The sequence below is a fragment of the Arvicanthis niloticus genome, unplaced genomic scaffold (assembly GCF_011762505.2).
Source record: "Arvicanthis niloticus isolate mArvNil1 unplaced genomic scaffold, mArvNil1.pat.X pat_scaffold_363_arrow_ctg1, whole genome shotgun sequence".
Taxonomy (NCBI): Eukaryota; Metazoa; Chordata; class Mammalia; order Rodentia; family Muridae; genus Arvicanthis; species Arvicanthis niloticus.
Genome location: NW_023046015.1, coordinates 3,063 through 21,569, shown reverse-complemented (window position 1 = coordinate 21,569; position 18,507 = coordinate 3,063). Strand labels below are relative to the sequence as shown.

General features: G+C 50.4%; 1 protein-coding gene across 1 annotated transcript; it reads right to left on the bottom strand.

Annotated features, from left to right (window-relative positions):
• Positions 1 to 1,606: 1,606 nt before the first annotated feature.
• Positions 1,607 to 16,190, bottom strand: LOC117701978 (uncharacterized protein C1orf198 homolog). Its single transcript, XM_034493379.2, has 3 exons — positions 16,116 to 16,190; positions 4,887 to 5,414; positions 1,607 to 3,741 (listed from the first exon to the last, which is right to left on the bottom strand). The coding sequence occupies exons 2-3, from the start codon at positions 5,406 to 5,408 to the stop codon at positions 3,685 to 3,687; spliced, it is 579 nt and encodes a 192-aa protein (XP_034349270.1). The 5' UTR covers positions 5,409 to 5,414; positions 16,116 to 16,190; the 3' UTR covers positions 1,607 to 3,684.
• Positions 16,191 to 18,507: the final 2,317 nt, after the last annotated feature.

Here is an 18,507-nt window from a genome sequence, read left to right as displayed (position 1 = left end):
GCAGGGAGCCTGCAGCCAGGGAGGCCTACAGAAGGCAGGCAGACAGTAGGGTCTGAAACGGGATCAGAGAGGTAAAGTTGACAAGACCTAGGCAGGAAGGACCCTGGAGGTGGAAGTAAGGGCTATCTTATTCCATTTGAGGTAAGAGCTATATTTTGCATCAATGAAAGTTTATTTGAAAAGTGACATCTGGCCAGCTGGCAATGCCTTAAGCTTGGCACTTGGGAGGCAGAGGTCAGGTGGATCTCTTGGGCTCTATATAGCCCATCCTGGTCCATCCTGGTCTATAGATGAAGTTCCATGACAGCCAGGGCTTCACAGAGAAACTTGGTCTCAGAAAAAAAAAAAAACAAATGACATCTGGAATGTCCCCATCTGCACTTGGCAATTTGTCACGCTGTGTTGTCAACAAGCAGGATCAGACTAATTAACTAGGCTAGATATTGAATTTCTTCCACTCCAAAACAAAAATTCACCTCAACTGTACTCACTCATCAGGGGGGCATGGAGGAATTCAGCATTTGTTCTAGGGTCAGTGCACTCTCTTCGGGAAGTCTGTCTCTAGCTCCAGTCGTCTGAGGGCCCTATGATCCCCCTGAAAGGGCACAGTGACAGATGGGGACACATTTGGTTTTGTACGGTAAGAGGCAATGTGTATCTCTATACATTGCCAATAGCTCGGCGTGTGCACACTGCTCGTGCACGGCTTGCTACTCTGTGTTCGCCCTGAGTGCTGCCTTGAGGGGAAAGCAAGGCTCACTGGCTGTGGGAGTGTGCAAGCAAATCCAATAGCGTTTGCACAGAGACAGTAAATAGGACCCAGTGCAGGGGATACAATGACAGAAGCCTCCTCATGTGAGCCTCAGAGCCGTGGCTGACCATCTGACCAACATGTGAAACTCGACTTAAATAACTGACCACCTTTGTTCTGGGATCCCTGGCTCTCTGGACAAAACTCAGTTTCAAGATTCATCCCTGCGGGCAGACGTGAGGGGCAGTGTGAAGTCTGGTGTTCTGGTTACATCTCTAGGACAGAGTCATCTGCTGGGCAGGCACACTGAGCCATCACCTCTACCCGCTGCAGAAGGGATGGTGTAGACTCCGGCGGGCCACCTCCCACCAGTGTGAGTCTCTTTACTGCATGTTGTAGTGGAACCATCTCCTCCAGGCATGACACTCATCACATAGCAGGGTTGCTGTGTGCAGACCATGACCCACAGGTCTAGAACACATGACCTCTAGATGAGGTCATGTCAAAGGACCAAACTGAGGTTCCAGTGTCACTCCCTCCTGATGCACATGAGCAAGGGTGTAGCTAGAATATAGAGGGAGAGGTTGACTTGGGGACTCCTCAGTGATGGAGCTCTGAGATAATCCACCACACTGAGAAGGGACCTTCTGGTTGCAGGGCCCACTTTGGTAAGTCATCCAATAGACTCACTGGCTCACTAAGTAGAATTGGATGGATTCCTCTCTTTGGTCTATTAGTGACCTATCTAGGGTGAGCAAGTATTTCTTTGCATCTTCTTAGGAAACAGAACTTGGCATTAAACTGCCGGCACCCTGATTCTCTTCCTGAACATGGCAGAAAATGAGACAGACCTGATTCTCATTTTTAAAATGGCTTTATTAAAGGCTAGAGTATAAAATAGGACCAAATTACAAGCTGTCAGTAAGAATTTTCGATTCGAAAGTATGTATCAAAGGAGAGGGCGGAGTGAAGAATGGAAGGCATGGAAGGCGCTCTCACTCAGGCATGAGGAGTGCACCTGGCCAGGAGGCAGACTCCGCTGCTCCCGACAGGATCGGATCCAACCCAGAGGGCTGGGATTCAGGGACAAAGCAGAGGCTGGGTTCCTGAGAGCTTCTGTTGGACACAGCCACCGAGAGCAAGACAGGGAGCCCTGGAGCGGCCTCCCAGGAGCTTAAGTCTGGGCATGTAGTGGAGTCCAGCATCATACACTGGCTTTGGCCAAAGAATGTGCTTCAGAGAAGAATAATGAATGTACTTATCATGATTATGGAGGAAGGGAAAATGGTAAATATAGTTCTGATTTCCTGGTCACTGCCACATATTCCCTGGGGGAGACCAAGAAGCCAGTGTGGTGTGGACTCTGCCCAGGTACAAGGACAACCCCCAGGTCAGGCGGGCCCTTTAAGATCCCTCCTGGGGTCCCCATCTGTGACTTCCCACCTGCTCTTCAGAGGACTCCTTGTGAGCACCACTGTGAGAGTCACCCAGGGGGCCTACACACAGCCGAGAGTCTCCTCCTGCTACGCCAATGCAATGGGAGCACAGACCCACCGGGAAGGGAAACATTGTTGCACAGGCTTCAAATCCTCCTCAGCATCAATTCCCCTACAAACAGTGCCGAAAGATGACTCCTCAAAAGTTGCTGGAGGAAGGCAAACGGGGACAGGAGGGAGGTTCCAGACAAAAGCTAATTGGCAGGTAGCACATCAATATTGGCTAAGTACAGCTAAGTACGGCTTTGGCATGTCTTCTTAGGGGAGGGGATAATGGCCGGGGAGTTGCCATGTGCTTTACCTTGGAGCTAAATAGAGTATTCCAGAAGCTACTTCAGACATTAAGGGGGCTATACTTTCAGTAATGAAACCAGGCGCTGGGAGGAGGGCTCTTGGAGATTAAGGCTTCAGGTGAGGAGAACGGAGTGGTAGCAAAGGGTAGACCATGCCACCCTGAGCTCAAAGATCTGCTCAGCATCCTACAGGTGCATGGAGTCCAGGGGCCATGGCAGGGCGGTGAGGACAGAGGGCAGCAAATTCTGGTGAGGCACATGCTCCTCACCCTGCCTTGCTGCTGTGAGCTCTTGGGGATGCAAGGAGGAAGCTTCCGGAACTATCAGGAAAGCCTCTCGCACTTGAAATGTGGTCAGGTCTGGAGGAGTGTCCTGCAGGAGACAGCCCTGCCAGACTGGGGTAAAGGATGCTCAAACCTGGGAGCCTCATTCTGGAAGGTTCTACCTTAGTGAATCAGAAGAGCCCTGATGTCCAAGCACAGCTGTCACCACCCTGTTTTAATAACTTCCTACCAAGCCAAGGAACCTGCTGCAGCTCTATATACAACAAGGAGAATCTGATATAACGGGCAGCTGCTTTTAAACAGTGATCAGAGAGAGCTCTGGGTATGTCACCGGGACAGCTCAGAGGGCACCTGCTACCCACCCGCAGTGTTTCCTATGAGTTTGGTAGGGGAAGGACACATAATGCCAAACCTGGCTTCTGTGAAGGAAGAGGTACCAGGTAAGCACATTTTTTAAAGATCAATCTTCCACGGTGACAGCCAACAGTCCATATCCATCCAGGATGTCCTCAAAGAGAGGAGAAAGAATTGCTTTTGCGTTTTATGACTTGGTCAGGGAACCTTGTTGGAGGGAAGGTAGGATGGAGCTGGGAACAGAAGTTTTATTTACAAAGCTTACTGGATTCCTAGTGTTTAAAAATCCCAAGTGTAAAACTTGTTATCAAATCATTGAAAATAGCATATTTATCTATTTGGTTTTACCAAAAACAGGGAAAACCTGGCAACATTTCCTAGTTTCCAAAAGACTAAGAAAAAGAGTAGAGAAAAACAGGAAAATACGCAGGCAGTGCTGCCTTCTCCTCTGAACACCACGGCGGGCCACGCTGGGGGCTCCTGGTTGTGTCTCTGGGTAGCACCATTTACCAGTTGTCCAGAAAATCAAAGCCTGTCTTCAGGACGATGTTACTTGAGCTGATCTGCAGAGGACATGGGAGACAAAATAAGATGCAGGCCTCCGTTTCAGCCACACACAACCTAAAGACAGCGCTTCATTTATAATGACCCAGATGAAAGAAGCTACTTCTGCCTCAGGGGCCCCTGACCTCAATTTACCTCAGTGCTACAGACCGGAAAGCTGCACAAAATCCAGAGCAAGTGACACTGTGTCACAGCCAACGTCAAGCCCTCAAGAGTCCAGGGAGCTCTGTGTGCCGTTTCCAGAAGCATTCTTCTGGGGGCAAAGAACAACCTGGTTCTCTACAAGCGCCCTCCTGCTTCTGAACAGCATTATAAAGTGGAGAGACACATCTGCCAGTCAGTGTCCTCTTCTCCCTTGGGGTAGCCTGGCTCACTGTGCACCGGGCTGGACTGGAGGAGAGAAGCCTAGCAGGGACAGGTGTGTTCACCTAGGGTCTTGGTTGGTGGTGAGTGTGCAGGCAAAGAACATACACCTGGGAACAGCTTCAGAGAAACTGGTTCAGTTTAATGGGGAGGGGTGGAGGGAGAGGGGGGCATTTATGCCACTGGGGAGGTGGAGGTGGCCAGGGTCACTAAGGGGAAGGTTTGTGGGGCTGCGTACAATTGGCCAGGACAGGGGTGTGGGAAGGATGCTTCACCTACATACTCAGGGGCTGGGGGGAGGGGTGCAGGGACCTTATAAGGTCAACCAATAATTGAAACCTGATAACTGTCAGGGCAGTAAATTCTTACTAGGGTTGAAGGTAGGGGAGCTGGCTTTCTGGCACCAGGTTGGGAGGAAGGGAGATAGCCAACTCCTGCCATCCTGTCTTTGAGGTTTCTGGGGTTAAAGCTGTCTCAACCCTTCCTCTTGAGCCAGTATGGTCCAACACCGATCTTTGTCCTAGAACTAACCAAGTAGGCTAAGCTGTCTGAACACCTAGCACAAGGACCTACCTGTCTCCAGCTCCCCAGTATTGGGGTTATAAGCATTACACCATGCCCAGATTTTTCTTCTTAACATGGGCTCTGGAAATTGAACTCAAAGGTGGGGAAGGAGACCATGGGGACATCAGTGCTGTCCCATCCCGTGGGCTCCCCTCAGTCATCCATGAAAGAACATCCCCAACAACCCTTCTGAGGTGAACTTGGCGACATCACCCACCTTCGACAGTGTGGGCTCTGAGAACAGGGCATCATCATCGTCTTCATCCTGCTGGGCAGCAGGAGGCAGTAGCTTCTCTGGGGACTCTGTGTGGGTAGCCTTGGGCAGCAAGCTGGCAGGGGCTTGCAGCAGCTGGGGCACCTCTTGCTCTGCGTTCACACTGAGGAGGGTTTGCTGCTCCTGTGGCACAGGCTTGGCCTCCCTGTCTTTTGTGGCGGGCTCCTGGCGGTAGCAAGCTGGCAGAACCTTTTCCCCCTTCTCCATGGACTTGATCTGGCTGGGTGTCAGGGACTGGAACTCAGCCTCAGGCCCTTCCCGAGAGCGCTCGGCATTGATCTTCCAGAAGGATGCTTCCTCCTCTTTTCGAGATGGTCCCAGGGCATCCAGGCTAGAGGATCTGCTGCTCTGGGCAGGTTTGGAACCCTGTGTGCCCTGAGGAGCCTTGGCCAGGGGCCTGGTATCACTGTTTATAGTGGCAGTGCTGGGCTCCTGGATGGATAAGGAGGATATGCTGAATTCCATCTGACTCTGAGGGGAGACAGAAAAGAGACAAATGAGAGCAAGTCTTGGAACACCCTGGGGCAGACGTCTGGCTCACACACAGACTTCCTCATGTATGTACAGATGCTGTAACAATGTAAGCTGATTATCTGTTGGCCCCAAGTGACTATTTTCACAGCAGATATTACTACCTACCTGAAACACATTAGGAGTTATGAGGCCAAGCCCCATCACGACAAACCCTGAACAACTCTAAGACCAGAATCATAACAGTGGCCAAGGACCCCTGTTGGCTGTGAGAGCACATGGCTGGGCTCACCACAGTTCTGGCCTTTCCTGAGGGGGTGCTGCAGGCAGGTGAGGAAGAGTGTGGGGGGGTCCTGAAGACACCAGAGTCCTGCTTCCCACAGCAAACAGAGCAAAGAGAAGCTCTGTGAGCTAAGCCCGTATTTCATATCTGAGCACACAGGTCGACCACTTTCCTGACCCATATCCAGTCAACCACGGCGGCCTCTGAAATGCTGCTACTGAGCGTTCCTGACAGAAAGCATTGCCAAGGATTCTTAGTGTCCCATCAAAGAAGAGCTAACTGCAGGCGATGTCTTCCTGCACTCTGCGGAACTTGCCATTCACGATCTCAAAATCAATCCTGAAAAGTTCACTTCCCATCACGTCAGCACCGTTATACCACTTTCTTGTAAAAGTAAAATAATAAATGATACTGACTAAAGCTTGAAAAGTAGAGAGAAGCTCAGAAAAATCAGTCATAACCCCTTCCCCCAAAACTGCATTTTGGTGCCATAGTCTCGTACATGTCTTCTTGAGACTCAGGAAGTAAACAACTCAATAGCTTTAGGAAATCCCTAAAACTGACCAAATTCACTAGGCTCCTCCCTCACATGCCTATATAAGCAGTGAGGACTGCTGAGAGATGCAGACATGACTCAGAGTGATCAGTTGCCCGGGTCACTAGTCCACTAGGAGACCCTGATGCTGGGATTTCAGTCTAGACCAAGAGACCCCAAGGCTTGGCTTGCAGAGCTGAAAAGTCAGAGCTTACCAAGGACAGTGCCCACGGAAATGGCAGGATCCTGTCCATCACATGACCTGCCTGTATTCTTTCATAATCTGTTGTAACTTTTACGGGGTTTTGTTTGGTTGGTTTTTGTTGTTGTTGCTGTTGTTGTTTTGTTTGCTTGTTTTTTGAGACAGGGTCTGATAGCCCAAGGCAGCTCCAAACTCTCTGTTGCTGAGGCTTCCTTGAACTCTGGATCCCCCAGCCTCTACCTCCTGAGCCATCTCACTAGGCCTCGGGATCATCTCTGGGTTAGCATTCTGCACACTGCCTATCCCCAAATTCCCTAGTAGGACACAAAGACCGCTCGGCACAGACAGACTTAATGGTTTCTTTAAGTAAACAACCTGCTAAAAATACTTTGGAAGTGGCCAAAACTCGGGGATGGGGTTGACTCTGATTTGGGAATTGTGGAGTTAGCCTCACAGCACAAAAGCAGTTTGACACACCAGGCTTTTTGTTTGTTTGACTCCCTACTGGGATCTTTGCTTAGAAGACTGGATTATAAAGCATCCTGACATGTGGGCAGCCAGATACTGAGGAGGGAAGCCAGGATTGGAGTCTGAGGTTGTGTCACTGCCCAAATGACAGCTGCTCCCATCAACTCGGGGGGAGGGGCAGGGGTGACCAGGTACTCTGCAGCTTCCCAGGTCAACTTGGAGGGGCCATGCTGCCAGGAGGAGGTAACTACCTGCTTTGGAAACTTTGGAAGCAAACACAAGAAAACATGGTGGTGCGTGCCCCCTTTAATCCCAGCACTCAGGAGGCAGAGGCAGACAGATCTCTCTGTGAATCTGAGGCCAGCCTGGTCTCCGTAGTGAGTTCCAGGACAGCCAAAGCTATATAATAGAGAGACCTTAGCTCAAAAAACAAAAGAAAAGTAAAGAAAAGAAAGAAGAAGAAAAGAAAGAAAAGAGGCAGGGTATAGTGGCTGTTGCTTGCAGTCTTAACACTCAAGAGGCAGAGAGAAAGGATTGCTGTGGGTTTGACACTAATCTGGGCTGTATAGAAGTAACTAGGCCAACAAGCCACAGCAACGCCCTGTACAAACAACAACAACAAACCAACCAACCAAACAAACAAACAAGCAAGAAAGGGGGGCACTAGGGAGAGAAGAAAGGGAGAGGAGGCAGCAGATCCTAACTCATCTGCTCCCCCTTTCCTTGTGTTGTCTCTCTGTTTTTAAAGATGTATTTATTTTATGTATGTGAGCACACTATTGCTGTTTTCAGACACACCAGAAGAGGGCATCAGACCCCACTACAGATGGTTGTGAGCCACCATGTGGTGGGAATTGAACTCAGGACCTCTGGAAGAGCAGTCAGTGCTCTTAATCACTGAGCCATCTCCCCAGCTCTCCTCGTGTTCTCTTGATCCTTAACTCTGCACATAAAGTGTGACCAGCCTCTAACAAGCCAACCTCCTCCTTACTGGTGAAGGGCATTTCGCTGCCCCCATAAGAAGAGAAGGTATTCAAGTACCATCTGGCAGCTGGATGGGAGGAGGGAAAGAACTTGTTCCCTGTCCCTGTCTATGTTGGCTCAGCTGAAGAACCAAAGAATGAGCTCAGCAAGGTCACGAGTAGCCCCAAGTTCCCCATTCTGGGGGTTTCCATCACGGCTTGCTGGAAACTGACTCTACAGCTGTCTCTCACAGCTACTGACACAACCTGGTAATTCCAGGCTCACAGAAGGTAAAGAGGGAAGAGCTTTGGCAGACCCAGGACCCCTAGACCCTGTGAAAGGTTATGGAACAGGGTGGCGGCTGGACAATAGAACCCATGGGAAGCATCACAGATTATGCCCTGAGAGCCAGAGGGAGAGCTCAGAGGGAACGCCCAGAGGTGCACTCAGAGGTGCTCAGTCTGCCTACGGGTCCACCTAGAGAAAACAGGCACTAAATCCCCATGGGGCAGAGCAAGGTAAGAAAGAGCCCAGGTCCTGATGGAAGGCCCCAGGCTGACTACACTACCCATACCTCAACCCCTGACACAGAAGTTAGCTGACTTCACACCACAGACTTGGGGAGAACAGTCCAGAAGTCTTAGTTGACTGAACATCTGTTATGTATGTGGCACTATGGGAAACTCTCTCCACAGAAATGACATGAGGAACAGAGTCACTATTCCTTTCTTGTTACAGAAGAGCTACCATGGCAGCTCACCCAACTTTTCCAGACAGCATTGGTTTTGAAGACCAGACTAGGCCACTTCTCCCTGGGGCCCACACAGTCCAAGGTGGAAACCAGGCAGAACACACAAGGCCAGGGACAAGCTTTTCCAAACATGTCTTCTTCAGGAATGGGAAGAAAGTCATATGGCCTGCTCTCAGTGCCCAGGGCGCTAATCCGGACCTGCAGAAGGACTACATAGAAGATAACTGGAAGAGACAGTGGCCACCAGGTCATAGTCATGACATGGGCTGCAGGAAGAGAGAGTCAGGGCTCAATTGACTGCCTTCAGTGATCTTGGAGGCAGAAAGAGAAGAAGAAGACGAGAATCTCCTCAGCTCCTGGTGGTACCCCATCTGCTCTCCATGCCCAGGGCTCCCGACTTCCCTACAACCTGGTCAGTCAGCCCATGTGGGGGAACCAAGGCTCAGCTGGCTCTATCCACTCTAAAAGCAGCAAGACCACAACAGAGCCCAGCATCTATTTTTATGCCCCACTCACTGGAGAGGAATGTGTGATATTCAGCAAAGCGGGGAGTTGCACGCCACTAAAAAGGACTGTTTGGCTTGGCAGCCGCTGGCAAAGCTAAACTCAAGACAAAGGCTACGGGCACACGGGCACACGGTCAGAACCGGAAGAACTCCCCAACAGCCCGCCAGACGCTAAGCATGTGTTCCTCTCTCCTGCCCTCCCAAGAGAAGGGGTGGGGGGAGAGTGTCTAGAAAGCATTAAGAATCACAACATTAGCAGAGGAGTATCTTACAGGAATGAGCCAGCACGAACGCGCGGCTTGAGACACAGCTGGGTTTGCCTTGAATCCATCCGCCTCACATCCAAGGCACTTGTCCAGACCAAGAGCAGAAACACACTGCCCCTCGTTTAGAAGCCCTGAGGTGGGCAAATACTCACCCACCAGTCAGGCTCCAGGGCAGCAAAAACTCTGTGTCACTGTATGACCCAGGAAGTGGTAGGCAGGGAGGAGCCAAGGCGTATGCAGGAGTCAATGCTACAGATGGAAGTCTTAGCCCTCAGACCTGTGACAGAGACACGGACATCTACGTGTCCCTCAAGAGAATGGGTAGGATTGTGTTGGGAGCACAACTTAGGCAGAGAACTTCCCTGTTTGTCTCCCCTGCCTTGGCTACTCCTTTCAAATGGATGGACCATGTGAGACGCTGTACCACATGCCCAGCACAGCCTCCACATGGGTGTGGTTGGGACAGTCAGAAACGAGATGTATACAGCAGCTGCAGGTGGGGGTCTTCAAGGGAAGGTGGGCGGACTCCATCCAGGACACTGGTGAAGAAGGAAGGACAGGGATGCAGTGAGGGAGCCAAGGGCCTCAGAGAGACCTGTAGGATACGGTGAGGGGGCAGCATTGGCTCCACTGAACTAAGGAACTGCACAATATTCTAACACAAGGGAAACATGGAAGGGTCTAGGGCAGAGGGTCACAAGCCGAGGTCTAAGTTTCTGCGGGGGGAGGAGGTTAGACAGCTCGGAGGGAAAGAGAAGGGGGCAAGGGAGGAAGGAGGGAGGCCAACCATCAAGCAGGGAAAGGGGGCTTCCTAAGGAGGAAACATGGGCCCCAGCAGTATAGGAGCTGTGATGGGATTGGATGTGGCCTATGGGGTCACGCCCCTCAAAAACTGACTGACACTGAGGAGGTGTATGGGAGGTCAAGCAGCCCCTCAACCTCCAAAGGCAGTGACAGACACCTATGAGCCACAGCCATCATTCGGACTCTGTTCTCCAGCCAGATGGTTCTGTGACCTGCTCACTGACGGTGGGGTCAGGAGGAAGGCGTTCAGATGAGCACATGAGTTGTGGGAAAGGACCTGGTCTGGAGGATGGAGGCTGTCCTGGAGTGTGTATGGGTGAGTGTGTGCTCACACAGGTGCCTTTTCTTCTTGGGGAAGGCCTGGAAGTCAATAATCTGGTTCCCCCTCACCCTCCTTGGGACTGCAAACAGGCAGCTAAACATTTGTAAAGACAGAGACAGAAGCCAGACAGCTTGAGAGGAGACCTTGGGGATGGGATCCCAAGGGCCTAGCCCTGCTTGTCCAGCCTCCCCACACATTCTCCAACTTGTCTGCAGCCCAGGCGGCCTGGGAATGCAAGGAATCTTCTCCATTCCTTCCTCTCCCTGAGTCTGGGGCCTTCTGGGTGCTGGGATTTTTCCTCTGGAAATATAGGATCCTGAGAGAAGAATGCACTGATCCCAAGGGCATCCCCTTACCCCACCCCCACACCTCCAGCTTGCCTGACAAGCTGACAGAGGAGTGGAAGAAGTCTCAGTGGTGACCCTATCCCTGTGGGGGTGTGCAGGGTATAGGCTGTGGAGGGGTGCTGGAATTACTATCAGGGTAGAGGATGTGTCTTACATAGTGGAAAATTTGGGTATGTTCGTTTGCTTAACCTAATTACCCTACAACATATGCAAATAGCAAAACATCTTGTTCTCCATAAACACAGGAAAGTGTGTAGTCAGATGACAGTATGGGAGACGGTCAGTGGAGGGGACACAGCCACGTGAGCATAATAAATGCCACAGAACTGCTCGCTTAAAAGTGGCAAATGGGATGCTTTGAAGGGGTGGCTCGGCAGTTAAGAGTGTGGACCTCTCTTTTCAGAGATTCCAAGTTCCATCCCCAGGACCCATGGCTGGCGGCTCACAAGCGCGTGTAACTCCAGCTCTACGGGGTTCAACACCTTCCAGGCAACCTAGGCACACATGTGGAATAAATACATTCACATGTAGACATTTTTTTTAAGTAGTTAATTGGGGTGGGAGAGATTCCTCAATTAGTCCTTCAAGCAGAGACCTGAGTTTGATCACAGAACCCATATTTAAAGAAACAAAACACTGGAGCTGAAGAGATGTCTCCCAAGCTGAGTAAGGGAGCACACTGCTTTCCTAGGGACCCAAGTCTGGTTGCCAGCACCCACACTGGGCAGCCAGTAACTGCCGGTCACTCCAATTCCAGGGGATCTAAGAAGCTCTTCTGAATTCTGTAGGTACCTGCGCTCACACTCACGTGTGCGTACAGCCTGAAACACACTCACATAATATTGAAAAACAAAACAGAAAGGTGAGTGAAGTCTGTATGCTTGTGACCCCAGTGCCAGGGAAGGAGAGACAGTGGATCCAAGGGGTTACTGGCTGCCTTGAACCTGCAAGTTCCAAGTTACCAAGAGATCTTGTCTCAAAAACAAGGTGAATGGTACCTGAGTACCAGTAAATTTTACATTATGTGCACATCAGAATTAATAAAACTAGACTGGGGATATAGCCCAGCAGTAAGCTCACCTAGGTCCAGTCCCCAGTCCTGCAAAAACAAACAGGGCAGGAGTCGTGGCCCAGGACCAGGGAGGCTGCAGCAGGAGGGTTGCTGGGATTATGGGGATCACCAGGAGTTGGAGGCCAGCCTGGGCTACATAATGAGTCCAAGACTAGTCTGAGTTATATGGAAACTAAGAAAGAAAGGAAGGAAAAAAGAAAGACAGAGAGAGAAAGAGGAAGGGAGGGATGGAAGGAGAGAGCAGGGAGAGAGAGAAAGAAAGAGAAAGGAAAGGAAGGGAAGAAATAGGGAGGAAGGGAGGAAGGGAGGAAGGGAGGAAGGGAGGAAGGGAGGAAGGGAGGAAGGGAGGAAGGGAAGAAAGGAGGAAGGGAGGAAGGGAGGAAGGGAGGAAGGGAGGAAGGGAGGAAGGGAGGAAGGGAAGAAAGGAGGAAGGGAGGAAGGGAGGAAGGGAGGAAGGGAAGGTAGTTGAGAGAACTCGGAGAAAAAGGTTAGTGACTTGCAGCCAAGCCCAACACTGAGTTCAATACCCAGAACTTACATAGTGAAAGGAGAGAACCAAGTCTTCCCAACTGTCACCTGATCTCCACATACAAATACCACGGTGTGCATACACACCAAACAAACAAATAAATAAATGTAAAAAAAAAAAAAAAACAAAAAAACCCAAAGGTCAGTAGATGATGCAGTTGAAGTGGCAAGAATTGTCACAGAATTGACAGTGGAAAGAAGATCATCCCAGGTGCCAAACGTGCTTTAAAACCTGCAGCAAACCTGCCCCACCCCCTCCCCTTCTCATCCCCTCTCCCCACCCTCCACTCCCACCCCTCCCACCCCTCCCCTCTCACCCTCTTACTCCCTCCTCCTACTGTCTCCACCTTCCACCCCCCAACCCTCTCTTTCCCACCCTCACCCATGCTCTAGCATGCTCCCTTCCCACCCTCTTACACCCTCCTACCTTCTCCACCTTCCACCCCCAGCCCTCTCTCTCCCACCCTCCCCCATCCCCCCCCCTACGCTCTAGCTAGACACTGACTCAGGAACAAAGCAGGCTCACTGAGTTCCCATCCTACCAAGAGGCCTCAGGGACACTCACAACCCAAATACGTCACTGCCACACTGTGCCAGAAACCTAGGCTGGCTCACTGTGGCTGTCACCACCCAGGTATGTGATTCAGGCTCTCCTGAGGTGTTTGTTGGGTGGCAAGGATCAATCCTAGCAGGGCCACCAAGAACAGCCCAGCTGAGCCCTGCTCTGACCCACAGCATCACAGGTTGAATGGTGCAGCTTTGGGCCACCAGCCCTGGGAAAGTGCTTGGATGGATGACAGCAGACAGTGAGGTCACCATCCATAAGGGTCTGCAGGCCATGGGGTCTGATCTCCCACCATGCGCTTAAACCAGAGCCCCACCCTCACTAAAGCCATCTCCTGTATGTGGCTCTTGATGGAGGTCCCAGGTCACCTTTAAGTCCCTTTAATGGTTTATATATACTTGGCCCACAGAGTGGCACTATTAGGAGGTGTGGCCCTGTTGGAGTGGGTGTGGCCTTGTTGGAGTGGGTGTGGCCCTCTTGGAGTAAGTTCATCACTGTGGGCGTGGGCTTTAAGACCCTCATCCTAGTTGCCTGAAAGTGAGTCTTCCACTAGCAGCCTTCAGACGAAGATGTAGAACTCTCAGCTCCTCCTGCACCATGCCTGCCTGGATGCTGCCATGTTCCCACCTTGATGATAATGGACTGAACCTCTGAACGTGTACACCAGCCCCAAATATATGTTGTCCTTTATAAGAGTTGTCTTGGTCACGGTGTCTGTGCACAGCAGTAAAACCCTAACTAAGACAGTCCCTAAGAGGATCACAGCCCAACTGGTAGAAGCAGAGGTGAAGATCCCCTGAGGTCCTGGCTGAGGAGGAGCAAGCGGGGAGGCTTTAGCAACTCTGAAGCGACTAAGGAGTGAAAGGGGCAGCCGTTCACGGCTCTGAAAAGTCCCCCCACACTACATTCCCTGCTCTGCCTCCAAAAACTTTAGGGTTACATTGAAGAAGGTGAGGGCAGAGACAGCACCCAGGCAGCCCCGGCCTGCTCCCCTGCCGACGGCCTCCATTCCCAACGCTCTGTGCAGATCAATGTAGCTGATCTTGATACTTTGTGGGTTCTTCTTTTTTCCACTCTTCTCTACCCCCTTTTCTTCTGCTCTTTCAACCCCCTAACACTAGATAAGAAAAACTGATAGAAAAGGAAAGGAAAGAGATCCCTGAATAAACCCAGGGGTCAGTAAGGAGGTGACATTATTATTAGACTACTTCCTGCTGACTGGGGGAATGGGGTCCTTGAGGCAAGTTTTATCATCACCATAAGATATCTAATTATTGCCGGGCAGTGGTGGCGCACGCCTTTAATCCCAGCACTTGGGAGGCAGAGGCAGGTGGATTTCTGAGTTCAAGGCCAGCCTGGTCTACAGAGTGAGTTCCAGGACAGCCAGGGCTATACAGAGAAACCCTGTCTCGAAAAAACCAAAAAAAAAAAAAAAAAAAAAAAAAAGATATCTAATTATTTCTTCTTCTTCCTCCTCCTCTTTCTCCTCTTCTTCCTCTTCTTCCTCCTGCTTTTTCTTCTTTGCAAATGACTACTTAAACTGCAACCACTACCAACAACAACAACTAAACAACGAACAACCCAGTCTGCCTGTCAGGGCCCTAGCATTTATACACCCTCTGAAAAGTGCCCAGAATTCCAAGCTTCACACAATCACAGAATCCTAGCTGCCCCTAGCAAAATCACGCCCCTGCTAGAGCACAAGGCAAATCACAGTCAGCTACTATGGACGACCTGAAGGAGCCCCACACCGAATACCTGGGATTAAAACAAAAACACTTTCTATATTTCTGTGTTTTTCAAAGAAACTAAAACTCCAAGGTTATCACTATAGATCTGAGTTCTTCAATACTCTACAGCAGAAATTTAAAACGCCCTAAAGGGGCTGGGCATGGTAACACACACTTGTGATCCCAGCACTGAGGAATTGAAGACAGAGGGATATTAGCTTGAGGCTAGCCTAGGCTACATAGTGAGTCTCAGTCTTAAAAAACCTGTGATACAGAGGTCAGTACCTTTAGGATATTCATCAACTATAAGGTGGTTATGAAGGGCTGGAGGAAGCCATATTTGCTAGGCGAACATGTTCATGGGAATGGATGCTTGTGTCCTTACACATGAGAACAACCTCAAATGTCACAGATCAGTGACAAGGCTGCCTCACCCCACTTAGGTCAGGCAGAGAGTGCTGGATGCAGTCTATGGCACGGATGGTGCGGCTGTTCCAGCCCTCCAAGTCCTCGTGGATCCAAAGGCTTGGTCTGGAGGAGAAGAAGCCTCTCAAGGACCCTTAGGACTCAATCAATGTTCCCGGCCTTAAGCCTCCCTCCTCCACAGGTCCCTGGGTGCCAGGGTCAGCTAGGACAAGGGCTGTGATCAGAAGCAGCAGGGAAGAGCGAAAACCTAAGAAACATGGCTTTCAAACTATCTGTGCATGGAAGCCGGTTAAGACACACAGCTGTGTCTTCTGCCACACCACCAAAACCATGTTAAAAGGAGAAGTTAGAAAACTGTGGCTTTCACCTCTCCTTGCCTATGGACACTTGCTACTTTGTGCTTTTGCTGCTTGCTAAGGCCCTTCTCCTGGACAACAGGGGAGATGGGCCACTTCCTGAAGAGAGCCTGATGCTCTCTCTGGCGGTAATGGCAACCCATACATGATGGACTGGGGGACCAGGGTCCGATTCCATGTGTCCATGTGTATCTGGATATGTGTACGTGTGCACAAACCAACCAGAGTCACCTCAGGGGCTCTGAGCTGCCTCAAGGGCCATCCACCGCCAAAGTACCAAACACTGGTGTTAAAGTATGGAGAAGGAGAAGTCCCCTGACAGAGCAACTCCAGAGGCTGAGTTCACCACAGGGAACCCAGGGGCCTCAGAGATACCATGGGACATTGTGGGACTGACAGACCTACAGAAGTTCAGTTCCCCAAAGTCCCCCTTTGCTCTACCATCACGGTCTGTCAACTGTAGCCCAGCATTAAGAACCACACATACCCTTTTGCACCATTGAACATTTAAAGAAAATCTACAGATATTCAAATATTTTCAAAATTGACAAATACATCTAAATTTAATTCAACTTACCCTTGTCTCCCAGGAGAATGGGGCCGAGTGTTCATCTTGCCAAGTTATGTCCTGAAATAAAAATTCGAGTGTAAGTCTGAGGCCCAAACACCAACAACCCCCACATAGACATCCATCTGAGGCTAGGAGGGACAAACACACACACACAGGACAACTTGAACTGTACAAAAGCGGAAGTCTCAGTGCTTGAACAAGGCCAACCCTGGAAAACTGTGCAGTCCAGCTGCCTCTTGCCAAAATGGCATCTCAGTGAATACCAGGGAGACCTCAGCTGACTTAACCCAGGTCAGGAGCTTCAGGAAATGGAATGGACATTAGTCTCAGTCTGACCAGGGTCAACCGTGTGACCTGGAGAGCGGGCACAGCCTTCTGAACCTGTTTCCCTTGCTTCTGTGAGGAGCTTACACACCCTTTTAAACCCACTTCTCCCAGCCATGTGAAAGGCCCGGTAACAGAATCAGTGCACAAAGCATCGAGGTAACGCAAGCATCTAAACATAACACTGCTGACACTGCTCCTGACTCAGCTCGAACAGTGCAGAACTCTCCCGAGCAGTCTCTGCACTCTGACCCTGAGCGTGCAGGTCCTGTCTGACAGACTGACGAAAGAACCTGAGCCTTCTCTCCACCCCCAACAGATACTGGCAGGGACCACCATTTGTGGCCTAAAGTGTGGGGCATACTGGGTAATATGGAAAGTAGAACAAAATATTTTATTTTCATATATATATATATATATATATATATATATATATATATATATATTATTTTTGGTTTTTCGAGACAGCGTTTCTCTGTGTAGTCCTGGCTGTCCTGGAACTCACTCTGTAGACCAGGCTGGCCTTGAACTCAGAAATCCGCCTGCCTCTGCCTCCCAAGTGCTGGGATTAAAGGCGTGCGCCACCACCGCCCAGCAATATATATTTTTTAAGACAGAGTTGCATGTATCACAGTCTGTCCAGGAATGAGCTTGAACTCCCGAGCTTCCTGTTTCTACTTTGCAAGAACCTTGAGATTACAGGCACACACTACCATGCCTGGTTTATGTACTGTTGGGGAATTGAACTCAGGCCTTTATGCATGCTAGGCCAACAGTTTACCAACAGGGTTTGTGTAAAATCCCCAGTAGAATATGAAAACTGAGAGTGACATTAATACTATGTTCATATCCCACTGTCCCCAAACAACTCCAGGGGATTTGCATCATTCCATAGAATACCGAATAAATTCTATCCCTTGTCACCTAGCAGCCAGGTGACCAGGCTCCAACCTCCACAGAGAGAGCTAATGTGCTCATAACTCCTTCAGATGCTGACAGGGCCCTGCCCAGACCGGCCTCACAGATGGCAGGAACTCCTGAAGAAAGCTTGCAAATGCATCAGGATCTAGGCTGCAAGCCAGCTTGCCCTAGGCATACGCCTGCTGAGCTGAGGAGAAGCTGAGGTCCAGTTAAGAACTGTAGTAACAGGCATGGTGGCTCTGAGCAGTTGACAGCCTGTTCCTAAGAATGGGGGAATGAGGACACCAAGCTTCAGAAGGCACAGTAACACGGTAAGCCTTTTCCCTGGCCCATCTCCAGAGCCCAAGTCCCATAGCTGTGAGCTCAGGACTTCTGCACGAGCTAGGGCCTCATATACCCCAATTCACACGGCTCCCCCATTCCTACTCCTAGAGCATCCCAATGTGGGAAGTGGAGCCCTGGGTGTTCTGGGAAGGAGGTACCAAGAATAAAGCTGCCATAGTGAAAGTCCCTTAACACTGGGGAGTGAATAGTTGGTGGCTGTGTAGTAAGGGCTATCCCATCTGGGTTCCTGGGGCTAGGGACTGGGCGCAGTAGCAGGGGCTGCAAGCTCGTATTCAGGCCCTTTCCTCTGGTGAGTGTGCAGAGCGTCCAAGGACTGCACACTAACACCAGAGGACGCCTGTTCTCTTGGATACATGTTATACCAAGACCACATCACAGACAGTATATCTTCAGACCTGTGTATGCTGCAGCAGTAAATGGGGCCAGGCATTAAGAGAGCCAAAAGGCCCTCAGCAATGCAGCTAATACAATCCACCATCAATAGTCATGGGTCCTCCACAGTGGTAATGTGCACTTGGCAACGTCCATTAGGGATCTTGGCTCCAGAACTGACTTCTGCTTTTTGAAAAAAAATATTATTTATGTGTATGTGTGTTTATGTATACACACACACACACACACAAACACACGTGTGAGTGCAGGTGCCTGTGAAGGTCAGAAGAGGTGTCCCATTGCCCTGGAGCTGAAGTTACAGACATCATGAGCCACCCGCACATGGGTGCTAGGACTAACTCAGGTCCTCTGCAAGAGTAGCAAGTGTTCTTAACCTCCGAGACGTCTGTCTCTCCAGCCCGCTCGGGCTATTTTG